Source organism: Pan paniscus, chromosome 7, assembly GCF_029289425.2.
Source record: "Pan paniscus chromosome 7, NHGRI_mPanPan1-v2.0_pri, whole genome shotgun sequence".
NCBI classification, from domain to species: domain Eukaryota; kingdom Metazoa; phylum Chordata; class Mammalia; order Primates; family Hominidae; genus Pan; species Pan paniscus.
In genome coordinates this window covers 16,854,702-16,877,502 of record NC_073256.2, presented here as the reverse complement: position 1 = coordinate 16,877,502, position 22,801 = coordinate 16,854,702, and the positions used below count along the sequence as shown (strand labels likewise).

General features: G+C 43.8%; 1 protein-coding gene across 4 annotated transcripts in view; it reads right to left on the bottom strand.

Annotated features, from left to right (window-relative positions):
- The window catches only part of MYOM2 (myomesin 2), a 178,365-nt gene that overhangs the window by 16,603 nt on the left and 138,961 nt on the right, over nt 1–22,801 (bottom strand). For all 4 annotated transcript variants that reach the window (XM_063606634.1, XM_008959672.6, XM_034965559.3 and 1 more), the window contains 9 exons: nt 20,783–20,827; nt 20,082–20,218; nt 13,517–13,661; nt 13,345–13,404; nt 11,672–11,739; nt 6,275–6,388; nt 5,995–6,082; nt 5,420–5,458; nt 411–516 (listed from right to left, as the gene is read on the bottom strand). In XM_063606634.1, the coding sequence (XP_063462704.1) occupies nt 411–516; nt 5,420–5,458; nt 5,995–6,082; nt 6,275–6,388; nt 11,672–11,739; nt 13,345–13,404; nt 13,517–13,661; nt 20,082–20,218; nt 20,783–20,827 (802 nt within the window). The remainder of the gene's footprint in view (nt 1–410; nt 517–5,419; nt 5,459–5,994; nt 6,083–6,274; nt 6,389–11,671; nt 11,740–13,344; nt 13,405–13,516; nt 13,662–20,081; nt 20,219–20,782; nt 20,828–22,801) is intronic.

Sequence of the window (22,801 nt, the reverse complement as noted above, 5' to 3'; positions counted from 1 at the left end):
TTGGGCTTGTTTTGGTACTTTTACTTTTAATCAAGTCTAGCGGGAAACCAACAGACTGGAAATTTGGAGTCTGTTTTCTACAAATTATTTATTAGTTCTGCCTCAGCTCTCTGTTCGCTTCCAGAGAAAACGTGTGTTACTAGTAAAGCCACCTTTGGTGACTGAGACACTGGAGAAATTTGTCTGTAACACTATCAGGCATTTCTCCTCTGCCTCCTTCTTCCACGTCCTCCCCACTGCCGTGAGGGCCCCCTTCCCTGAGCTAAAGGTTGTCATCATTGCTCAAAATTATAAAACTTTGAGGGGAAATGGCAGTGCCTTGATGTTCCCCAGGGAGCGCCTGGTCCCAGCTGTGCGCCCTGGACAGCCCCACCTATGGCACGGCCTCCATCGGCTGCTGTCATACTTACTTGTGACACCAGTTCACTTTCATTTCTTCTGTAAAATACTTCATGAAACACTGAAGTCGTATTCCTTCTGGGGTGCAGAGTACCTTCAGTGGCGAAGCAGATTTCCCTGCAGAAAATAAAACATCCTCAGATCTAGGAAAAGGAGTGCTTGCTGTGTGATCACAGAAAGCATCGCTGCAGCAAGCCCTCCTGTCCCCACCTGCAGTCCTGTTCTCACTTGTGTCTCTCATAAAGTCGGCCAGCCACAAATTCTTATACTTTATTCCCATGCTGTCTCCATTCATTAAACAAGCTCTTACCATGCTAGAATTATCTGAAAAGCTCTTTGCAGAATACTGTAAAAGATATAGAACTGTCTAAAAAGATTCAACATCTGCCCCTCAGCAGCTTTGCTTAAGAAAAGGAGGCAAAATAACAACGGTGCATGGCAAATGCTAGGTGAGTTAACCCCAAGCTGAACTATTGTAGAAAATCTGCAAAAGGGACGTTAAGATTTAGCAGGACTCTTTCAGGTGGGAGTCAAGCAGATGGGAGCACCTCGGCTGGTTCTTCAAGACAAATGAAACTTGGGTGAGAGGAAGGAAAGCAGAAGAAACCCCAGGGGCAATAAGAAAATGCAATAAACGAGAACACACACAGTGTACTTGGAATAAAAATGAAGACTAATTCGCTTGAGGTAGATGATCTATGGGTCAGAGGTCAGAAAGGAGAAGATAAGGAAGTAGCATTGATGAAGGCAGAAGCTCTGAACTGGAAGTAGAGATTGTTATCAGATATTCAACCTTTGGAAATTTACATTCACATACAGTTACCTAGAAAACTAGATTTACATAATTAGCACAGATAATGGAAAATAAGATGATCACCAACTGTTGTGGAGGATATTGTAACAAAGAGGCATTTTAAATAGTATTTTTTCATTTTGGGAAGCAACTTGAAATTTATATTATGAATCTTAAAATTACTTTTAGTTTTTACATAGTTATTGTGCTTCTAGGAGTTCAAAGAACATATTCCTAAATACTGAAAGAGCCTTTGCTTGCCCAAAGTTGTGCATTGTACAATTATTTAAAATAATGGAAACTCATTAATTTCTCTATAGAAAAGAGCTTAAACCATGATATTGTGGTTCCATGAAATAATAAGTAATTATTTTTTAAAGTGAATGTGAATGTAACATCTATATAAAACAAAGAAAATTATAAAATATGTGGGGGAAAAAAACAACATGAACGGTATTTGTGACTCCGAGTATGTAAAGAAATAGAAACCAAAATAGAAACTGTTATGATGGCGAAGCTCTTTGTTTTCCTTTTATCCTTAAATACACATGAGGAAAGAAAGAGCACCAACCAAAAATAAATAAATAAAGGCCCCCTCCGTGACAGAGCTCAGGAAGAATGAAGAGATGGTGTGCGTGAAGCTCTCTCCGGCTGCGTCATGGCGTCACGCCGAGGTACTGCCTGCGGCTGCGTCACCGCGTCACGCCGAGGTACTGCCTGCCTGCGGCTGCGTCACCACGTCACGCCGAGGTACTGCCTGCCTGCGGCTGCGTGGCCGCGTCACGCCGAGGTACTGCCTGCCTGGACTTCCACACCTCCCTAAACCCCGCTAGTCCACTGCAAAGGAGGAAACCACCCAGGAACCTGAGGGACAACAGGGGAGGAAATGACAGAATTTGAGCCCATCCCCAGAGCTTCTGGAGGTGGAGGGAGGGGCGTGAGGTCTAGGGAACTGTGCGGGGCTAAGAAAGCCAAAAAGTGCCCAGGGAACGGAGTGAGCTCAGGCCTTGGAGGGTCCCTGCATCTGGGCCGGCTGCAGACAGGAGGGTTATTGAAAATCTGTAAGAGGCAGAGATCCCTGACCACCATCTCCCCTCCCCAGTCAGGTGGGACTCTGTTTCCTCTACTCGGAGACAGGAGTTCACCTTTCGAGGAATCACAACTTGAAAAACAGCTTGGGAACTGGGTGAAGTCAACACACTGCAGAGCCATATTCCCCCACACGACCCCCCTTCCCTCTGCTCAAATTCCCTGACACTTACTCATGAGACCAACACCACCCTAACCAGGCAGAACACGGGAGGGTCGGAGCAGCCTGAGAGCAAAGCACACAGACCAGAAGCAGCTCCCCCAGCCTCCATCAGCCTCTCCCAATGCACCTCCATCCTCCCCCAGTGCTCCCCCAGCCTCCGTCAGCCTCTCTCAGTGCTTCCCCATCCTCCCCCAGTGCTTCTCCAGCCTCTATCGGCCTCCCCCAGTGCTCCCCCAGCTTCCATCAGCCTCTCCCAGTGCTCCCCCAGACTTTATCAGCCTCCCCCAGTGCTCCCCCAGCCTCCATCAGCCTCTCCCAGTGCTCCCCCAGCCTCCCCCAGTGCTCCTCCAGCCTCTATCAGCCTCTCCCAGTGCTCCCCCAGACTTTATCAGCCTCCCCTAGTGCTCCCCCAGCCTCCATCAGCCTCTCCTAGTGCTCCCCCATCCTCCCCCAGTGCTCCTCCAGCCTCTATCAGCCTCCCCCAGTGCTCCCCCAGCCTCCATCAGCATCCCTCAGTGCTCCCCCAGCCTCCATCAGCTTCTCCCGGTGCTTCCCCAGCCTGTATCAACCTCCCCCAATGCTCCCCCAGCCTCCCAGGGCTCCTGTGTATGAGTCTGTATGCATCAGTGTGTGTCTGCACAAGTGTGTGCCCATATGAGTAAGTGTGTGTATGAGTGTGTGTGTCAGTGTGTGAGTTCACATGTAACTGTGTGCATGTATGAGTGTGTGAGTGTGTAGGGTGTGGGTACACTGGTGTGTGTGAGTGTATGTGTGAGTGGGAAATCGTGTGTGTATGTGACTGCTGTGTGAGTGTGGGGATGTGAGTGTGTGGGTGTGAGTGTGTTGACAACATGCCTTCCACTTCTTCCATTCTGATATGTCAGGGAGAGACTCCAGCCCATGGTGTCCGGTTTCCCATGAGAATAAAGGCTCCCTATTGATGTGGGAAGTTCTGGGCCTGTCCCCTCTGTCCCTATCCAACTCCCAACATAATGTGCATGTCTCCTCAGCCGCTGCATCTCTGCCTCGAGGTGACAAGCACACAGTGAGGACTCTGCTTTTTGCATTTTCCTTATACACACTCACTCTTCAAGACCTTCTGGTCAGTTCTATTATCCATGAGTGGCCCTTGGACACATTATGAGATATTTTAACACAAAATAATTTCATGAGTATAAGAGTAAAGCCACATTTTTACTACCAAAAGCAATCTAAAGATTGAATGCAATTCTTATCAAAATTTTGATGTTGTTTTTCACAGAAATAGAAAAATAATCCTTGTCCAGTCACAGTGGCTCAAGCATGTAATCCCAGTACTTAGGGAGGCCTCGGTGGGCGGGCGGGTGGGCGGGCGGATCAAAATGTCAGGAAATGGAGACCATCCTGGCCAGCATGGTGAAACCCCATCTCTACTACAAATGCAAAAAAATTAGCTGGGTGTGGTGATGCGTGCCTGTAGTCCCAGCTACTCTGGAGACTGAGGTAGGAAAATCGCTTGAACCCAGGAGATGCAGGTTGCAGTGAGCCGAGATTCACCCACTGCACTACAGCCTGGCAACAGGGAAAGACTCCGTCTCAAAAAAAAAAAGGAAAAATAATCCTAAAAGTCGTATGCAACTAGGAAAGCCTCTAATAGTCTAAACAATCCTTAGGAAAAAGAACAAAGCTGGAGGCATCGCGCTCCTGATTTCAAAATATATAGTTACAGAAACCAAAACAGCATGGCACTGACATGACAACAGACAGATCGGCCAATGGAACACGATAAAGAGCCCAGAAATAAAATTAAATTATTGATGGTCAATTGATTTTCAACAAAGATGCCAAGAAGACACAATAGGGAAAGACAGTCTCTTTAATAAATGGTGCTGGAAACACTGAATATCCACATGCAGAAGAGTGAAATTGGCGCTTTAACTTATGCCACATGGAAAAATCAACGCCAATTGGATAAAAGACTTAAACGTAAGACCTGAAACTGCGAAGCCGCTGGAAGGAAGCTCGGGGGGGGATATGCTTCGCCGCATGGATCTGGGCAGTGATCGCTTGGATAGGACATCAAAAATACAGGCAACAAAAGCAAAAGTAAATAAATGGGACTGCACAAAACTAAAAAGCTTCTGCACAGTAAAGAAAACAATTGACAAAATGAAGAAAGAACCCATGGATTGGGAGAAAATATATTCAAGCTATGCATTGGCTAAGGGACTAATATTCAAAATCCATAAGGAACTGAACTCCACAGGAAGAAAACAAATAACCAATTAAAAACGGGAAAAGGATCTGAACAGATATTTCTCAAAAGAAGACAGAAAAATGGCCAACAGATACATAAAAATACGAACATCTCTAATCATCAGGGAAATGCAAATTAAAACTGCAGTGAGATATCATCTCACACCTGTTAGAATGGCTACTATCAAAAAGACAAAAGATAAAACACTGGCAAGCAGAGAAAGGAACACTTGTGCATTGTTGGTGGCATGTAAATTAATATAGCCACTATAGAAAAGAGTGTGGAGCTTCCTCCAAAAACAAGCTGAACTGACATGTGATCCAGCAATCCCACCTCTGGGCATTTATTTGTAAAGATAACATATGGTTTAATGTGTACGACGCAAAGTGAGAGGTTTAAAAATTCATTACGGCTATTCAACACAGGTAAAAAGCTGCTCATAGCAATTATATACAAAGCAATCATGCCAATTAACCTAAGACAGGATAGAAGAAGTGGCTAATCAAGAAGCCCAAACTGAGTTTCTTAAAGTAAAACTCAAACTCCAGACAAAACTGAGGGAAGTCCTTTAAAAAGCTTCATCGGCAGCAGATCACCACCCTGCCCTTCCATCCAGGGCCTCCCACAGAACACACACCACAGCTCCATGGTGCCCTCTTTTGCAGCAGTGACTTCCCGTGTCAGGAAATAGTGATTTCAGCACCCCAAATGACTTGAAAATTAAAAGGCATTTACTTACCACAGACTCTACTCATTGCCAAAATCATATCATCATACACTGAAAATGAGAAGGGATACGCACCATTACGACATGTAACTTTAACCGAAAGCAGCATTTTCAATGTTTAATTAAATCGATACAGGAAATTGTGATGTTCAGTTGAAAAATGAATCATTAAAATGGCAATATTTATCCATAAAAGGCTTATGTGTGCGATAAATCCTTCTAACCTATTCACTTTTAAACAAGGATCAAGAAGGTTTTACTCAACATAAATCCAACTCTACATTTAACTGAATCACTGCCTCAGTGTTTCCATCATTTTAACTGCATTAGTAATGCGTTGCTTGGCTTCTGATGATGGACCGAAATGACGTTTCATATAAACCCAGAGTAATATCATACATTATTCTAAAACACTGAAAAAACTCTGAAGGCAACCAAAGAACAAATAGTTTTTTTCTACAGTGTTACTGCTAAAGACACAAGCTGTGCTATAGCTGAGGCTAGACATAGACCTGCCTTCAGAATACATCACATCCTGTTGGTGAAAGGAATTTCTTGTTCACAGAACAAAGGAGGTTTTCTTTTACCTTTGCCAGCTATTTCAAGGACGGACACATCCTGGCCTCTGTCATCTTTCAAGGTTGCCTTGTATTCACCGTGGTCCTTCTTTGACAACTACAAAGAAAACACATTCCATATTTATGTAAAATCAATACTGCAATCTTAGAAAACGTAATAAACTCTAATACATTTTCTTTGCAAACCACCGAAATTCAGGATGCAAATTAGAGGAATGCAGAATTTACGAGTTATTTGAAAGTGCCGTTTTTGTTTTGCTTTCGTCTTGTGTTACTCAATGCCTGATACCTTTGGGATGAGCAGCTCACAGATACCCCTCTCCAGGTTAGGCAGTGTCTCCGTTTCATACAGAACATCATCCTTGAGCCATTTGAAAACGGTTTCTTTCTTGGTGTTTGCAACCTGTGAGGTAGAAAGCTTAAGTTTAGTATGTAAATCATTCTGACTCATGAGAAAAAGAAAGTCTATTAGAATTTTAAATCACAGAGCCCCCGCCTCAAAAAACCTTAGTTTTTACTATAGACAGTCTCAGAAGAAGGCTTATGGAAAAGCTGTCGCTCCCAATAACGTCAAACCCATTTCTAAATTCCAGCTTCTAAGATAATTAAGTCCTCACAGTTGCTCACAGAAGGACAAATGATTCTCGTCATTCTAGTCCATGAAATTAGACGGCATAAAGATCTTTTGGTCTATATGAAATGTCATTAACAAAGACAAGTCTTAAGCAATATATATGGGGATTTCTGAATAATAGAGAATATTCTGAGGGGTCTATAAAGCTGGTTGGCAGCTGCTCTTTTAGCAGCATCCCATTTCAGGTACAGGGACACAAAGAAAATGAAATCTTAACACAAAATGCTCACTAGAGGTGAGGACCTTCCCTATACTGAAATTCCTCACAATTCAATCGCTGGCTAGAAACTAAGCTTTGCGGAACTCCGAAGATAAATGAGCATTCCAATTCACATGCTCCGGCGTTGGTCTGAGGGACGAGGAAGAATTCTGATTCAGCATGGCAGAATGTTTGAATCCCATGAGATTATACAAGTCTGACAATTCGATGTTCACATCCCATGTGAATTCAAGAAGAATGATGTTGATGACAAAAGAATGAAAATGATTCAACAGTGTGATCAGCTCTGCTAGAGTAACAGTGCAACACAGCTTAGAATTTCCACATCCGCTATGGGAAATGGCATCGTTCTCGACAGCACTGGGACTGAATCTCTGTGAAGCAGGGGTTTCGTCTGTTTCACTAACACTTGTCCCCAAGTGCATGGCTGCCTGCCTGGCACACAGAAGTTGTCCCTTCAATGTTTGTGGAATACATAGATGGAAGGTATCCCACTGAGCTGCAAAGTAGTGTCTTCCTTCTAAATCAGAACCACTCCTTTATAACAAATCTTAGAATGGACTGCGGCTGAGGCTCCACGACTCTAGCAGACGATTCCCTTTGCTTTAACATTTCAAAATTTTCTTTGGTGTCTGTTTTCAATGCCAATCTAATTGCTTACTGTCTCTTAAGTCAATACTGTTTTCTCTTCATCTCTTCTTCAAAAAAATTTTACATTGCTGGTCCTTTCCAATAAATGCCTTTCCAATGACCTTCAATTTCTGTTTTCTGAAATAAATATCTGTAATTAATGTATTTGTCCTATAATTGGGGGAGGCGGTTCTAATTCCCCAAAATAACTCATTTGTTTCTTCTCTGCACTCCCTCAACTTCTCTCTACCATAAACTCTTCAAAATATGGGCACCTAAACTGTACATGAATGTCTAGGAAAGATGATTACATCACCTCTTAGGCTACATATGGCCCATGCCTGACTCACACTTCCTAAGAGTCAGCGCTAATTCTCCACTTCTGCTGTGTAAGAAATGTTTAACAGATTTTCTTATGTTTATGATTGTGGTTTCTCTGTGTCTTAAACTTTTAAAAATGGTTTTCTCTGAAGTTATAATGTGACTGCATCCTTGCATAAGTTTTTCTCCATCTATTTTTTCACGTTAATAATTTTTAAAATAACCATCTGCACCACATTATTAAATGAAAAACCCTGTAGACAAAACGGTGCACAGAATCACAGGCTTGACAGGGACACAAGTATGTAAATCAAATGTATTAAATTGCACAAAGAACCCTCAAATCTCAAGTAATATTAGTTTTCCCAATATCTGTGTTTAAAGATTTATGAATCACTTTAGTCAGGGAACCTAAAATAATTTTAAATATTTATAGACGGTTCTATCCCACTAAGATGATATCAGAGCCCATGGAAAGCAGAACTCGGGGGTCTCGCCACTGGCCTTGGGAGTGCACACACACCTTGTATGGCACGGTCAGAACAACAATACCAACAACAACAAAAAGAATAAACCGGCACCATAACCAAGTCACTCTGACTTGCTCTGGGCTTTGAGTTGCTGACTCCCTAAGGAACTGATTTTTGCAGTGCTGATGTCTAAAATTTGGAAGAAACATACCTTTCTGTGCAGGGTAAATAATTTGAGAAAGTTGTTTTTGCAGCATAAATGGACTACATACACAGGCTATCATCAGTCACCTGGCGGGATTCTTCCCTTTAAATATCCATTGTGCTTTTCATTTGTTGAGCAAGACTTCTAAAGACCACCTCCCTTGCAGCTTCCTTGCAAGTAACCTTCTTCTCTTCTTTTATAAATGTTTTCATTTCTGAATCTTCCTTTTAAACACACTAGTGCAAGAAATTCACTACCAAAAATAAATCTAAGTATTTTTCTATAATAAATTTATCACAACCTTGAGCATGTTATCGAACCTATCGAATCAAAGCCTTAGCTCTAGTTATCACTAATATATATATAATGTATTATCAATTATATATATATATAAATTTCTTTCAAGAAGAGAGGAAGGGAAAACTATTGATTTAAGAGAGAGTAAGCAATTAGATTGGCAATTAAAATATATATTATAATTTATATATATATATATATATACAGGAAATCAGATTGCAAATTAATTACCAATACTGAGGATGGTCAGAATAGTAAGAAGGTTCCTTTCATCACACAAATTTCTAGGAGCAACCTGCACCTATCTAGGGTGTGTTCAACACCCACCTAGTTCCAAACCCCCATGCCCCATCCTCCTGCAAATCCCCTTGCCCAGGTCCAGTCCCGAGTGCACTGCAGACCTCCGCTCCACAGGCACGCACTTGCTCTTCACGGCAGGTCCCCACCTGACACTTAGGCTCATCAACAAGCTCACACCCCAGTGTCCCCACCGAGGTGGCCAAGTGGAGATCACCAAGGCTTAGCCCTGCCTCCTCTCCATTTATCCCGCCTGGCCTCACTTTCCTGCTCAACTTAGACAGCTGGTTGACCAACTAACGACAGTTAAGCAAGACCCAAAGTTCCTATTCCATCTTCCCTTCTTGCAACTTCCATCCAGCAAGACCCCAATCATGAGTCTGTCCCCTGACTCACACCAGGTCACTGGCCACGTCTGGAAAAATCAATCCCAACACCCCTATGTGGGCCACTACGAGCTATCTCCACGTTGATGCACTCAACATTGATTTCCATTCTTAATAAGGAGCTGCTGTCTTGCCTCCTTCAGTGGCAATCACAGCCCACTCCTGCCACTCCCCCAACTGTGGGCTACCTTCCTCATCTTCAACACCCTCCAACCCTTCACTGGAAAGAGCGTGAAACCAACGGGCTGCACTGATGGATCCGCCGCTTGCTCTGCCCTGGTTTTTGGCATCCCCCCCGCCCCCTCATTGTCCTTCACAGGGAGCTGCCCTGGGGGCCAAGCAGCCCCTTGCATGGCTGTGCTGACCTCCTGGTCTCATCTCCCTCCAGGCCAGCACTGCCCCTCCTGTGTCCCCATGCGCTCCCCTTCCTTCACCTGTGACTCCTCTTCCACTGACCCCTCTGCCTATAAATAGGATTGAGTGTCTCCATCCAGAAAGAAAGACAAAGCCACCCTGACTCCCCTCTCTCTCCCTCACTGCCAGCTGAGCACCTCAGAGGGCAGCGGGCTCCTGCTCGTATCCCCCCTTGTGTCCCATCTCCTCAGCCCACCACGTAGAGACCCCGCCTTGCCAGGGAGTGGGGTTGGAAAGCCCAGCACCCAGCCCGTGCTGCCTCCAGCTGTCCCTGCTCAGCCGGCCATGCAGCGCTGCCTCCAGCCGCCCCTCCTCACCCGGCCACGCAGCGCTTCACTCCAAAGTCCCTCCCTGCCAGCGGCCACCAAGTCACTTGCTTTCCCTCTGAACTCTCTGAGGGTTTCTGCTTAATAATCCCGGAGCTGGTCTCCTCTTCTCCTCTGACAATCTGAATTTTCCAGAATGCCCCAATTGTTCGTGATGTTCCTGTCTCTAAAGGCTGTCCTTTGGCAGCTTGACCCACTTGCGTCATGTCCACAGCCAAGCATTCCCAATACCTCATGAATCCACACACGATATCTCATGAATCCACATGCTCCAGTTGACTTTCCCATTGCTGCCAGGTTCACATGTCCTGTCGTGAGCCGGTTATGCCTTACTGACCATTCCACGGATATAACTGAATCTTTGTGAAATTGAATGTATTCTCAAAACCCTAAAACTTGGCCCTCCCCGTACAGTGCTGATCTCAAGAAATATCACACCCACTCGGTCCTCCAGTACACTTCCCTCTCACCCACACCCAGCTACTTGCCAGCCCCTGCTGGTTTTAACTGCTGGATGTGTATCCTAAATCTCCTTCTCTCTGTGGATATGAAACTGCCCTGCTGGAGTTACCATCTCTCAGCAGGCTACTGAAGCGTCGTCCTCCAGCCCTGCCACCTCCAGCCTTCCTTGTCAACCAGCAGCCCGTGTCACTGCACTAACAGCTCTCAGGTGCTCTGTACCCTCTCAGTCCATGGCCAGCCTCTGGGTCCTGCAGGGGAATGCCCCACTTGCCCACCAGCCTTGGGTTTTTTATTGTTTTTATTTTTAAGTGCACAGTTCAGCTTCTCTGTCCCTCCCTGCTGCTGGATCTTCCTAGAACCATCTTTTCCCACTCACTGGCCTGCATAATTCTTAGTCCCCTTCGCACACGCAGCTCAGGAATCATCTCTTTATTGAAACTATCTGTTTACTTTTCTCTCTTATCCAGTAGACAATAAGAAACTAATTTGGGAGTAAAAACAATGCATTACTGATCTTTTTCCCCCATCCCCTCATCCTGAGACAGTCAAATAGTAGGCAGTTATTAAATTGAAGATTTGCTGCTTAAAAAACAGATTTTTATATTTAGTAATAAAACATATTTCATTACTACATTGTTAAACGAAACTGAAAGAAGTATCTTGTCTCCAAAGCATGCCTTTCCCTTCCTGATGAACTCGTATGAGCAGCACTTCTAGGTGTATTTCACCAGGGCACGCTTTCTCATAAACTCAATAATCGTTTAAGTAAAATTTTTATAATCCAACCTTCCATTGCATCCCACTACACTGTAATCTTTTCGTGAAGAAGAAAAGATAAGCACTGAAGTCCAAGCATTAAAAAGTCCACAGGACCCAAAAGCCACTCCGCCCATCCGCAGCTACACAGGCACCACACGTTTCCTCACCAGCATCACAGATCTGGCCACAGCTGCTCCCTGAAAGGCCTCTCTGATAGGAACCAGAATGAGATTTATTGTTTTCCTGTTAGAACCGGGTTTCTCACCTTGCAAACAAGTCGAACTTCACATTCTTCGGTGACATCCCAGTGCAAGTACTCAGCAAAATGAGGGCCTAAGGAGGAAAAAAGGGAAGACAACATATAAAAAAGGAAAAAGTAAACAAATAAATATATAGCTATTATATATATATACCTACACATATACGCATGGTGTGTATATATAATACATAAGAAGGTATTATATATATTTATGTAATGCATTTTTGGCAGAAGACAATAGCTGTGGAGGATGAAACTGAGATAGTTTTCAGGCCTGGGATGTCAACACGTGTTAACACTGATTCTCCACTGGAATCTGTGCTTCCTGGTAGGAGCGTACGTCTGATGGCTCCTTCTTACTGACATCTCATATCTATTGCTCTTCAGAAAGGAGGCTATTGAAATAATTATATTTTGTTTCCCAAAGTATATGTCTAACTGAACATTCGACAACATGGTAAATAATACCTTTAAATAAGAGAATAGATATGAGATAAAGAAACAACAGTTTGACATAGCAATTTTGTAAAACACATTTTCTTTAGATAGCATTCAAGATCAAAGACAGGTTTATATATGTTTTTTAAAAATGTTAATCATTTTTAGTTAAAATACATGTAGGAATAAGTCATACACTAATACCCTTTTGCCATTCAATGCAAAAATACAAAGCAGATTTGGAAAGTATGTGTTCACTTCTTTCATATACATAAATACATCCTACAAAGTTGGCCCAAAAATGTTCATAATGTAGAAATAAGTAAAATATTTGTGACTATTAGAAATAAAAACAATGAAAAATAATAAAAATGAATGTTTTGATTTTATGTTTCATAATTCATATTCTAATTTTTCTCAAGAAGTACAGAAATCCCACATATAAAAATGTTTTTTGAGGCTGGGCGCAGTGGATCACCCCTGTAATCCCAGCACTTTGGGAGGCCAAGGCGGGCGGATCACGAGGTCAGGAGAACGAGACCATCCTGGTTAACACGGTGAAACCCCGTCTCTACTAAAAATACAGAAAAAATTAACCGGGCATAGTGGCGGGCGCCTGTAGTCCCAGCTATTCGGGAGGCTGAGGCAGGAGAACGGCGTGAACCCGGGAGGCGGAGCTTGCAGTGAGCCAAGATGGCATCACCGCACTCCAGCCTGGGCAACAGAGCAAGACTCCATCTCAAAAAAGAAAAAAAATTCTTTGAATAAACCCTTGGGGTATGTTTGAGAATCTTAAGTGTATCCATTTTCCTTTGTATCTAGTTAACATGTATTTGTAAAAGCAATCTATTTAAAACATATTGTTTGTAGTTAGAAAGTTTAACAGCTCCCACAATCTTAAGTAGAATGAGCAATTTCCTGGTGATAGGAATAGCCTCTACTGCCTTCTCTACATTTCAAAGCCAAATGAAGCCACCACCTCCTCTACCCCCATTCTTTATTCTTTTCATTAAAATTGCTGGACTCCGTTTGGACATTAAAGCTAGAGGCACGCTTTCCTCTTCACTCCCCTGCTATAAAGCAGGTTCCTTTCCTATGCAGTTGGTAAGTCTAACCTCTTAATCATTTAAAACAGCCTTTAGGGTCGCTTGGGATCATATAAGATCTGCTTCTGACAAATACTCCAATCATCTTTGCCTTATGCTAGGGGCAGGGGAGCCGGTCAGAGTGAGGAAACTCACCTTGTTTCCTGAGAAATTCTTTCCTTTGAAACTCAGCCTCTTCCAGCACAGTCTTGAATGCTAAATTCAATATTTAAAAAAAATATATGAAACATGTTTGCTTCTCTCCAGTCAAAAGAATTTCATTTGAATTATCTTGTATGGACATGTGGAAATATTCGATATAGCATACCATCTCCAATAAGAACTAGAGAAGACTGACTTTTGGCTTTCCCATCATGAATCTGCACAGTGTAGGTCCCCTCATTTTCAATACTAAATCGATCCATCACCATCTCAATAATGCCAGTAGCTTTGTCACATTTAATTCTGTGTATCTGCAAGCAAAACAAGGGAAATGGAGAATTATACAAGGAAATCTCTCCTAGTTTTCCCTTGCAACATTTAACAATTGCATCAGCCATGAGATCTCAAGGGATTATGACAGGAAGAAACCAAAATGAAATTTTATCAAGGAAACCTCTGGGTGAACAAGGATCAAACAGTGGGTATGAGCTGTCACTCAGTGACAAAGCCTGGCTGTGTGAGGAGATCTGAGAGTCCAAACCAGGGACCTTCTAGGCAGAGACTCCACACCTACCCAAGAATGAGTTACTAACGTGAAGCAGATAAAATTCACAGGAGAAAATAAAATGATACGCAATTGATATGAATGATAACGATCACCAGCTGATGACAAAAATCCCACATGGATAGCAACAACAGGCAATCTCCACAGCCACTGTCATCTTCAGCTCCCGGGACACAGCACCCACAAGCCCCAGCCTGCTGTGGTCCATCAGGGTGCAGGGGTTTCAGGTGAGGAAAGGATAAATGGACCTCCAACAGGTGTTGACTTTTTTGATCGCTTTTATTTTTTAAATGTTTCATTTTATTCTACAGTACATGCACAGATACATATGAATGTGTTTTATTTAGGTAATCCTACAAGTCAAAGAACAAGTGTTTCTCTAACACACAGATGAATTGAGCAAATTTGATCTTTTGTTTCCCTCTGATTTTGTGATGATTATTTATTAACTTTTTAACTTCACTAAAACCATTTTCCCCATCTTTATTAATGCTTATTTCTCTTTTTTATGTTTTGTTTGTTTGTTTTTTGTTTTTTTTGCTGGTTGCCTTAATTGGGGGCTTGATATTTTTACCTTTTTGTGCTTCTTGATAATTATTAAAGTTATAAATTAATATTAATACTTAAATTTCACTTTTTCACTTAAATAACTCTAATTCTAATGAAACCTTTCAAAACATCAATCAGCCTGTGTAATTTTTAGAAGTGTTTCAAACCAATTTCATATGGTATTGGTCTTTGCCAATATATGTTCTTAATATATTAGACCATCTCTTCCTTGTAATTCTGAAAACGAGTTTTCCTGTGTAGCAGTATATAAATTTGTCACATCCCTGTGGTCCCAGCTACAGGGAAGGCTGAGGCAGGAGGATCGCTTGGGCAACAGAGAAAGACCCTGTCTCAAAAAAATAAAAAGAAAAAAGAAATTTTGTTAGGCTGGGTGCAGTGGCTCACACCTGTAATCCCAGCACTTTGGGAGGCCAAGGTGGGCAGATCACCTGAGGTGGGGAGTTCGAGACCAGCTTGGCCAACATGGTGAAACCCCAACTCTACTAAAAATACAAGAATTAGCCAGGTGTGGTGGCGCACGCCTGTAATCCCAGCTACTCAGAAGGCTGAGGCATGAGCTTGAACTCAGGAGGCAGAGGTTGCAGTGAACCGAGATCACAGTCACTGCACTCCAGCCTGGGCAACAGAGTGAGACTCTGTCTAAAAAAAAGGGGGAAAGAAGAAATTTTGTCATATATAACGCATACAACCAAACCACAAACATTTGCCCACATAGTTCCCCCTCCCTGCCTGCAGTGCAGCTGTCTTGTTGCTAAGATAGTAGAAAGACTGGGAGGCTGTTGGTTGGTCTGAGAACACTACATTGCATCACTTCATGATTTCTAGGTTACACTGTATCACAGGAACAGTCCACAGAAGCCTGGACTACCTGCCTCTCTGCTGCTTTGGTGATGAATGCAGGGATACATTTCATGCCTTGGAGTTCCCTGAGGGCCATGCCCCAAAGTTCTGAGCTTGCAGGCCTCTCTGCAACAGTGCAGCTTCTGCCCACCCTTGCCGTGGCCACCTCAACCGAATGCAGCCCTTGTGACTGGCTCCAAGGGAGACTTCCCTGATGCCCCGGGGTGAGGCTTGGTGTTTTATGGGGTTTCCACAGCTCTGCCTCCCTTCCCCCAGTAGCACCCTGCCCTTGGGAGCAACCTCCCCACCCTACCTATCCACCTGCCATCTGTCTGTCTCACCAGACAATGAGCCCCTGAGAGCAGGCATGGCCTTACTCATCCCTGCAGCCTCACGCTGTGCCCAGCATCATGCCTGGCAGTGAGAAACACCAAACACACGTCCAACAAGGTTCTGATGAGAAAGTCAGCTGGAGGGGGCTTAGCTCACCCTGCCATCTGTGGCATTGAGGTGGCTGTGGTCTCTGACACTACTAAGTGACACAGCAATTTTGGAAGATAATTATGCTTCTAGGTGAGAGCCCGCGGACATGGTCAGGACCGGAGCATGCTTCCCAGTGCAGAACTGAGAAGCCTTCTTGATCAACTGAGACCTTCCCCTCCAGATCAGTCATCGGCTGAAACTATGAACCTGTCCCAGTCCGTCCTTCCTCCATCCCTGGCTGCACCTGTCACCTCTCTTCCTTCAACAGCTAACCCCCTGCACCACCCTCTTTGACCTCCCTGCCTTGGTGCAGCCACACCCTGGGCACAGAAGCCCCACCCCAGGCAGCATCTGGGGTAGAGACCTCCCAAGGCCTTCACCTGCTCCCAGCTCACCTTCCCCACACCTCTGCTCACTCAGCCTTTGGGATGTGCTAACAGATACCGAAAGGTGTTATGGCTGCTAGTGGATTGCGTTGTACTCCACCGGGATGATACAGTGTCTGACATTAAGCAGGGTCTTGACGGTAGAAGGACCACATCCCAGTGTGTGACTCATCCTAAATGCAGCAGTAATGCAAGGCAGGATGGCATCGAGGGCATCCAATGTCCAACGCGGGAATCGCCCCAGCCATGCCACCGTAGAATCACGGGAGTGTGGATGCCCGGCCTCGGCTTCCTCGTGCCCAGTGTTACCAATAGGGTAGTCTCAGCTGCTGTCAATATTTTCTCCAGATCTGCATCTACCTGTCGGATCGATCTCACCTGGAATTGGGGCAACGGCTTTCCAGCCTGAATAATGATCTTACCCAGGACCCAAGGAGGCTCTTGGGGCCACATGAGCAAAACAAAAAACTAATAACCTGTGGTGCTCGGCAAATGAGGCAGGCGTAGCGGGAGGAGACTCCATCAGCCCTGGGAACCAGAGTCCTCTCACAGCCCTTGCCTTAGCAGCAATACTACAGAGAATTTCTATCTGCAGGTGACAACGTAAGTTTAGCCAGAAAATCAGCAACCTTCTTCTGATAAATCACGTGCATTTATTTTCACACGTTCTTCTTTCTCTCTGAGTTTACATTTCTGTTTTGATATTGCGAATGCCAGTGCCACCGGAGAGGCTTTAGAAGACGAATATTAGCAAACTGGCCACTTGGTTCAGTTTCTCTCTCTGTGTTCATTTTCTTCAGCATTGTTTCTAAGTTCTTCTGCCTCTCATTCAAAGTCTGTATCTTCCGACCCCATTCCTATTCCCCAACACTATTTCCTAAGATCACTCAGGCAAACAGCCCCCTCCGTTGAGCCCACCCCTCCACTTCCCTGTGTCGCTATTCCCTGATCATTCCCCACTCTCTGTGCACTAGAGCGGCTTGGAATGTCTCATTCTCTCCCTCCCATCCCTGACCCCCACCCCCCGACCCACGATTTCTAACTCCTTAACACCCATTTCAATAACCCTCTACCCTTGAAATCCTTCCTGACTACTTCAGCCTCTTCAACTCTCTGCCTTCTCTGAATTCTGAGAGTGTTTACTGTACTGTTTTAATATAACCTGGGTTCTGTCTTTCTTCTCTGTCCTCCTCTAATTGAAGGTGTATTTCTTTGACTCCGTGACAGTCTCTGTAAGGGCAACTTCACATCTGACTGTTCTGTCCCTGCTGGTGTATTGGCCAAGTGGATATTCAACAGGTGAGGTACAGGGTAGGTGCTGCCGTCCACTGGGAAAGGAAGAGGACCGCCCAAGCTCCCAACAGCTCCCGGGGATGCTGCAATTTTTGTTTCATCGAATCTGACATTCAGGGATTACGTGTGAATAAAGTCTGCTCCACTTCTACCCCAGGTTTTGATTTCCCATAAACAAAAAAATCACCTTCGCAATTAGAAATTCCAATATGATATCAGAGATGTAGATCACACAATGTATACTTGTGTCACTGAGACTTTTTCTACATAGAAAACTGGCACAGGAAATTGGTACATCTACAATGATAGAAAGTGACAGAAATGAATGAGAAGGCATGACCTCAGACTGTTTTTGAGGGAGGGAGATTATTTTCAGAAATGGCTCAACTGCAGGAAGCACAACAACTTTGTCCCCGTCCCTGGAGAATGACGTCGCTCTTGGAGGTACCATGAGCAGGAGAGGGACCTGAGATTCCAGTGGATACACCGTCCCGTGGACCTTGGGTTTCTTTACAGAGTGGAGTGTTTACTTCCGAATACCAAGAGTAAACTTCAGGTTGATCAGATAAATGCACTGTCCTTATTTGTATGACATTATCCTCACCTCAAACATCTATGAGTAGAGAATGAATGATAGGAACTTACTTTTACTGGCTCTGAGTAAGAAAAAGGTATGATTCTCACTGAGTAGATTCTTAGCAATATAGCAGCTTTTTCCATTTTCTTAGCTGCTGTGCTGCAATGTCTGGACAGGTTTTAGGAAATAATTAGGCTTCTTGCTAATGCCATCATGCGGCAAGATGAAGTTGAATGATTTTATGAGTGCCATAAATACAGGCTTTTATATGTCTTCCACAAAATAGCATCAATCTTCAAATGTAAAAGTCACCTGTGCATTGCTAATTAAAGAAGTGAAATAGTACAGCCATATTCCAAAAGATTAGCCATGGAGCCAGGGCACCCATCCTGAAAGCAAGCTCTATACAGCAGGCAGGAAGTGCTCATCAAAAGATATCCCGCAAATAAAGTGCAATTCCCCTAAATTCCATTTCACTTCATAGCATGGTCTCTGCTCAGAGAAGATTTCTCCAATTACCTGGATCAGACAGTAAGTCTCCCATAGGCAATAGTTATACCACTGGCTTTTTTGCAGCCCAAAAGAAGCTAGACGTTTTCTACTTTCTAGCCGACTCTCCCACGTAGGAATGAGTCTTAAAGTGTGTCATGATTCTCATGGGAAAGACTGACTGGAGAAGAAAATTCTGTTATCCTTACCATGCAAGACTTCTGTCTGATCAACATTCATCTAACTGAGTCCTGCTAAATGCCCATCAGACACAAAGGCTGGACTGCAATGAGGGGTCCAGCTTAGAAATATGGTAGGTGGGCTGCCCGGGAGCATGAGAGGCTCCTGCATCCCACATTTCCCCTAAAACTTGTGTAATGAACAAACCAATCAACACTGAGGACTTAGTACACAGCTAAGGTTGCCAACCACACTTTACACTGGGCATTAAGGGAAAAAGGCAGAAGCAGTAAAGATGGGGGCTCTGAGAGAGCCCCAAGCCACCACTGAACAATAAAGTCCCCATGAAATAGGGCTGTTCTTTAACCGGGTCCCAGGCATGCTGCAATTAGAAAAGAGGAAATTTATTGAAACACAACCACTGGCTTCTCAAATATTCTCCAGACAAATAAGGAGTACCTGACATAATTGTTAAGATTCATTTTATACAATCGAAAGCAGAACCGAGGCGGTGTCTGGACCGTGACAGAGCATGTGCCTTTTTTGTTGTTGTTGTTTTGAGACAGAGCCTTGCTGTCTCCCAGGCTACAGTGCAGTAGTTCAATCATAACTCACTGCAGCTCAGACCTCTCAGGCTCCAGTGATCCTCCCACATCAGCCTCCTAAGTAGCTGGGACTACAGGTGAGCACCACCATGCCCAACTAATTTCTTAAGTTTTTGTAGAGATGGGATCTCCTTATGTTGCCCAGGCTGGTCTTGAACTCCTGGGATCAAGCAATCCCCCCATCTCGGCCTCCCAAAGTGCCGAGATTACAGGTGAGAGCTGCCGTGCCTGGCCAGAACATCACTCTTGACAGCCACACTGTCACATCAGTCTGCCACACCAAGATTGCTGCCCAAACAGGCAGAGAAGCCACAGAAACTTATTCCCCACGGATGCCTTCCATGGGAAGCTGTTGGTGGGGGGAGAATGCAGGGAGGCCTCTCTCACAATACAGCAAAAAATAGATACCTTTAAAACCATTATCAAGAATAAGTGAACTGATTCATCAAGGATATTTTCCCCCACCTGACCTAAACCTCTTCACGAAAAACAAGCTCAAAGTCATTTTTAATTCCAACAGGCTCAGATTTTAAAGACTCCTGATGTCTCCTGTAACCCAGACCAAACCTTTGAACATTGTAAGAATCAACCATCTCCATTCATCTTGTCAACCTTCCACGCCCCAATCTTTAAGGCTCAGAAAAGGATGGAAACAGACAGAGAGTGTTGATATTCAGTAACTGACCTACCACAACAAAAGTGGACTCCCTGCAAAGCCAGAGATCACTCACACAGGAACTCACCTCGCTGTCAGAGACTTCTCTGTCGTTAATAATAAATCGGTAGCTGGCATCTGGTGATAAGTGCTCAGCCTGGAGCCAGAAGCGAACCCGCCCCTTATCAAAAATCTCATAAGCTAATTCCGATTTCAGAGGAATTGCTACAGGAAGAAAAGAAATCGCAAGTCAATAATGCATGAATCCTTGTGAGGAAGAATACATGCAAATTGTAGGGAAATATCAATCCTAGTTATTAAATTTTTGAGAATGTGAAACCCTGGAGTATTAGATTATGGAAGCTAAAAATATAAAATAAAACTTGAGTTGGCCTTTTGTTGCCTCTAAAGCCTCATGCCACGTGAGTTTTCAGTTAGCTTTCCAAATGTGTTCGATAAGTAAAGATGCCTGGATTCTTTCTATATTTAATGCAATTCAATAACAGAAGATTTCACTTGATAGGAAATGAAATCTTGGATCTCACTTGGATTAGCAACAGCTATACTAAACCCAAAATTCTAATCACTGTGTACGCAATGCAAGTTTCAACAAGCTATAATATAAGCTAATATTTGTTTTAAATCAATAGGTTTCAATCCTGTAAGCTGGGATCAGGAAATCAGGCCATCCTTTCCCCAAAGCTGTTCTTCCAAGAGCTCATGCATTAATGAACACGGCCCTCCAGCCAGCGGCTGCAAGCAGAGGGGAAGGGCTGGAGGCTTACTTACTGGGGTTCTTTATTTCATTGCTCAATGCCATCAAACGCTCGAGCTCTAAAACGAAGAAAAAGTATTTCAATTCATCTGGACCTGCACATAGAGAAGTTTGTAGACAACAGCAAGGCGACACACGAGCAAGACTGGAAACCCCCAGGATTTAATTGGAGGACACGAAAGGAATTTAAACTACAAGTCTGAGGGACATAGAGGATAGCTTTAACCTTCACCATTTAAAGAACCCACCTAGTACAGGGGCAGCTGGGGACAAGGCAGGGCACAGTCATGGGGACAAAGGAATTGGGGGCAGGGCTAGGTATATCCCTGGAATATAGGAAGACTTGGAAGACGAAAGGTTAAAGGGAGTCTTTTCCAGATCCTTGCACTTAATGTGAGCTCTTTCTTAAAATTGATTGGACTGGCTGAGAACGTGCTTCTGGCCTGTGACTTTCCTTCCCCTCTCAAGGTGTCCTTCTTCAATCTCATTAAAGAAAGATATACACACCACTCATTTCATCACTATAATGTATTACCATGAATTTAAAAAAAAAGGAAAGAAGAAAGAAAACAAAAAATAAATAAATAAACAAAATACACTGCATTTTGCATTCCTGAGAAAGTCCCAAGAGCAAGGTAAGAAAATCTGGGCTCTAAGCCGCTTCATTTTCTCTCCTTCCTTCTTAAAATTAGAATCAGAAAGAAGATGGTGGTCTCCAAGGCCTTCAAGAACATGTCTATTCAAAATGGAAAAATGAAGTTAGATTTTTCTGACCAAAAGTAAATTCACATTGGCAACTGGTTTCACAGGGAGGACTGGCTTTCCCAGTTCAACCTTCTGGTAGGAATTTCCATACATGGAATGAACTAAATCTTCAACTGCAAAGTTTTACCTCAAATATATTTGAAGTCTATACACAATATAAGAGAAGGTGGAATTTTTTCTTTTGCAAGTATTTAAAAAAGTTAAAATTAAGATGGAAACTTTGAAATGGTGCAGAGGAATGCACAGCTTTTCAGAAGACCTTCAGGATGTCGTGAAGGTACAAAACTGTGTCAAGACCCTGGAGGCAGGGCCAACAGAGGCTGCTTTAAAAGCATGCAAATGGATTTTGGGTCCTTCCCTGCCCTGCCTGTGAGTGGTGAACTGAGGACCCCAGAAAGGCGAGACAGTGCGGCCTCCTCATTTGTCTGGCTGTGTCTTGTTAAATGTGCATGAGTTTTCCCGAATTTCACCAACATTGAGCCAGACCTGCACACTCGAGAAGCCGAGAGTGTGATTCTGGCTGCCCCCTCCGTGGGTACCTGCCCATCCTCCTGCCCAGCCCACAGCACCGATCCTGGGTCGGATGTTCTCAGATCACAGCCTCTGCATGATATCAACCAGGACAGTGATTGATAACTAAAGGATCTGCTTGTAAACCTTAGGACCCCCCTGGAGATCATTTATGCCATCCCTGGAGAGCACTTTAATAGAAAACTTTTGGAAATTCAAATGCCTTAAAGACCCAAAGAAACCCAGAGATCTGAGGATACCATCCAGCCCTACGAGTTCACGCTGCACCACTGCCCCTTCGTTTAAAAATGTCTAAGGCTGACGCTGTCCTGTGGGTGGGGTAGATGAGGGGCCACACAAATACACATGATGCCAGGCAGTTTAAAAAAATCAGCCCTGCCTGCCTGAGACTGTGTGCCTGGTGAACTCAGACCTGTGAACCTACCTAAGAAAACTATTGTTTTTCCCCTTGATTCTCACCAAGTGAGAAAACAGACTTTTCTCACTTCTCTCTGCTGTCTTCCATGTGTAACACAGAAGCAGATTTTCACTTTATCAGTTAAAATTATTTTACATGCATAAAAAAATTTTTCTTTGATCATCCGATTTCTCAGTGTTGGAAGGAAGGGAAGACTCTTCCACCCGTAGGTCTCTCATTAATTTCATGGATTTCTTAGTTAATATGTTACCCTCTGCATACCAAACTATTAAAATGTGGCTAAGACTCAACTTTAAAAGTACAAATTGAAGGCTATACA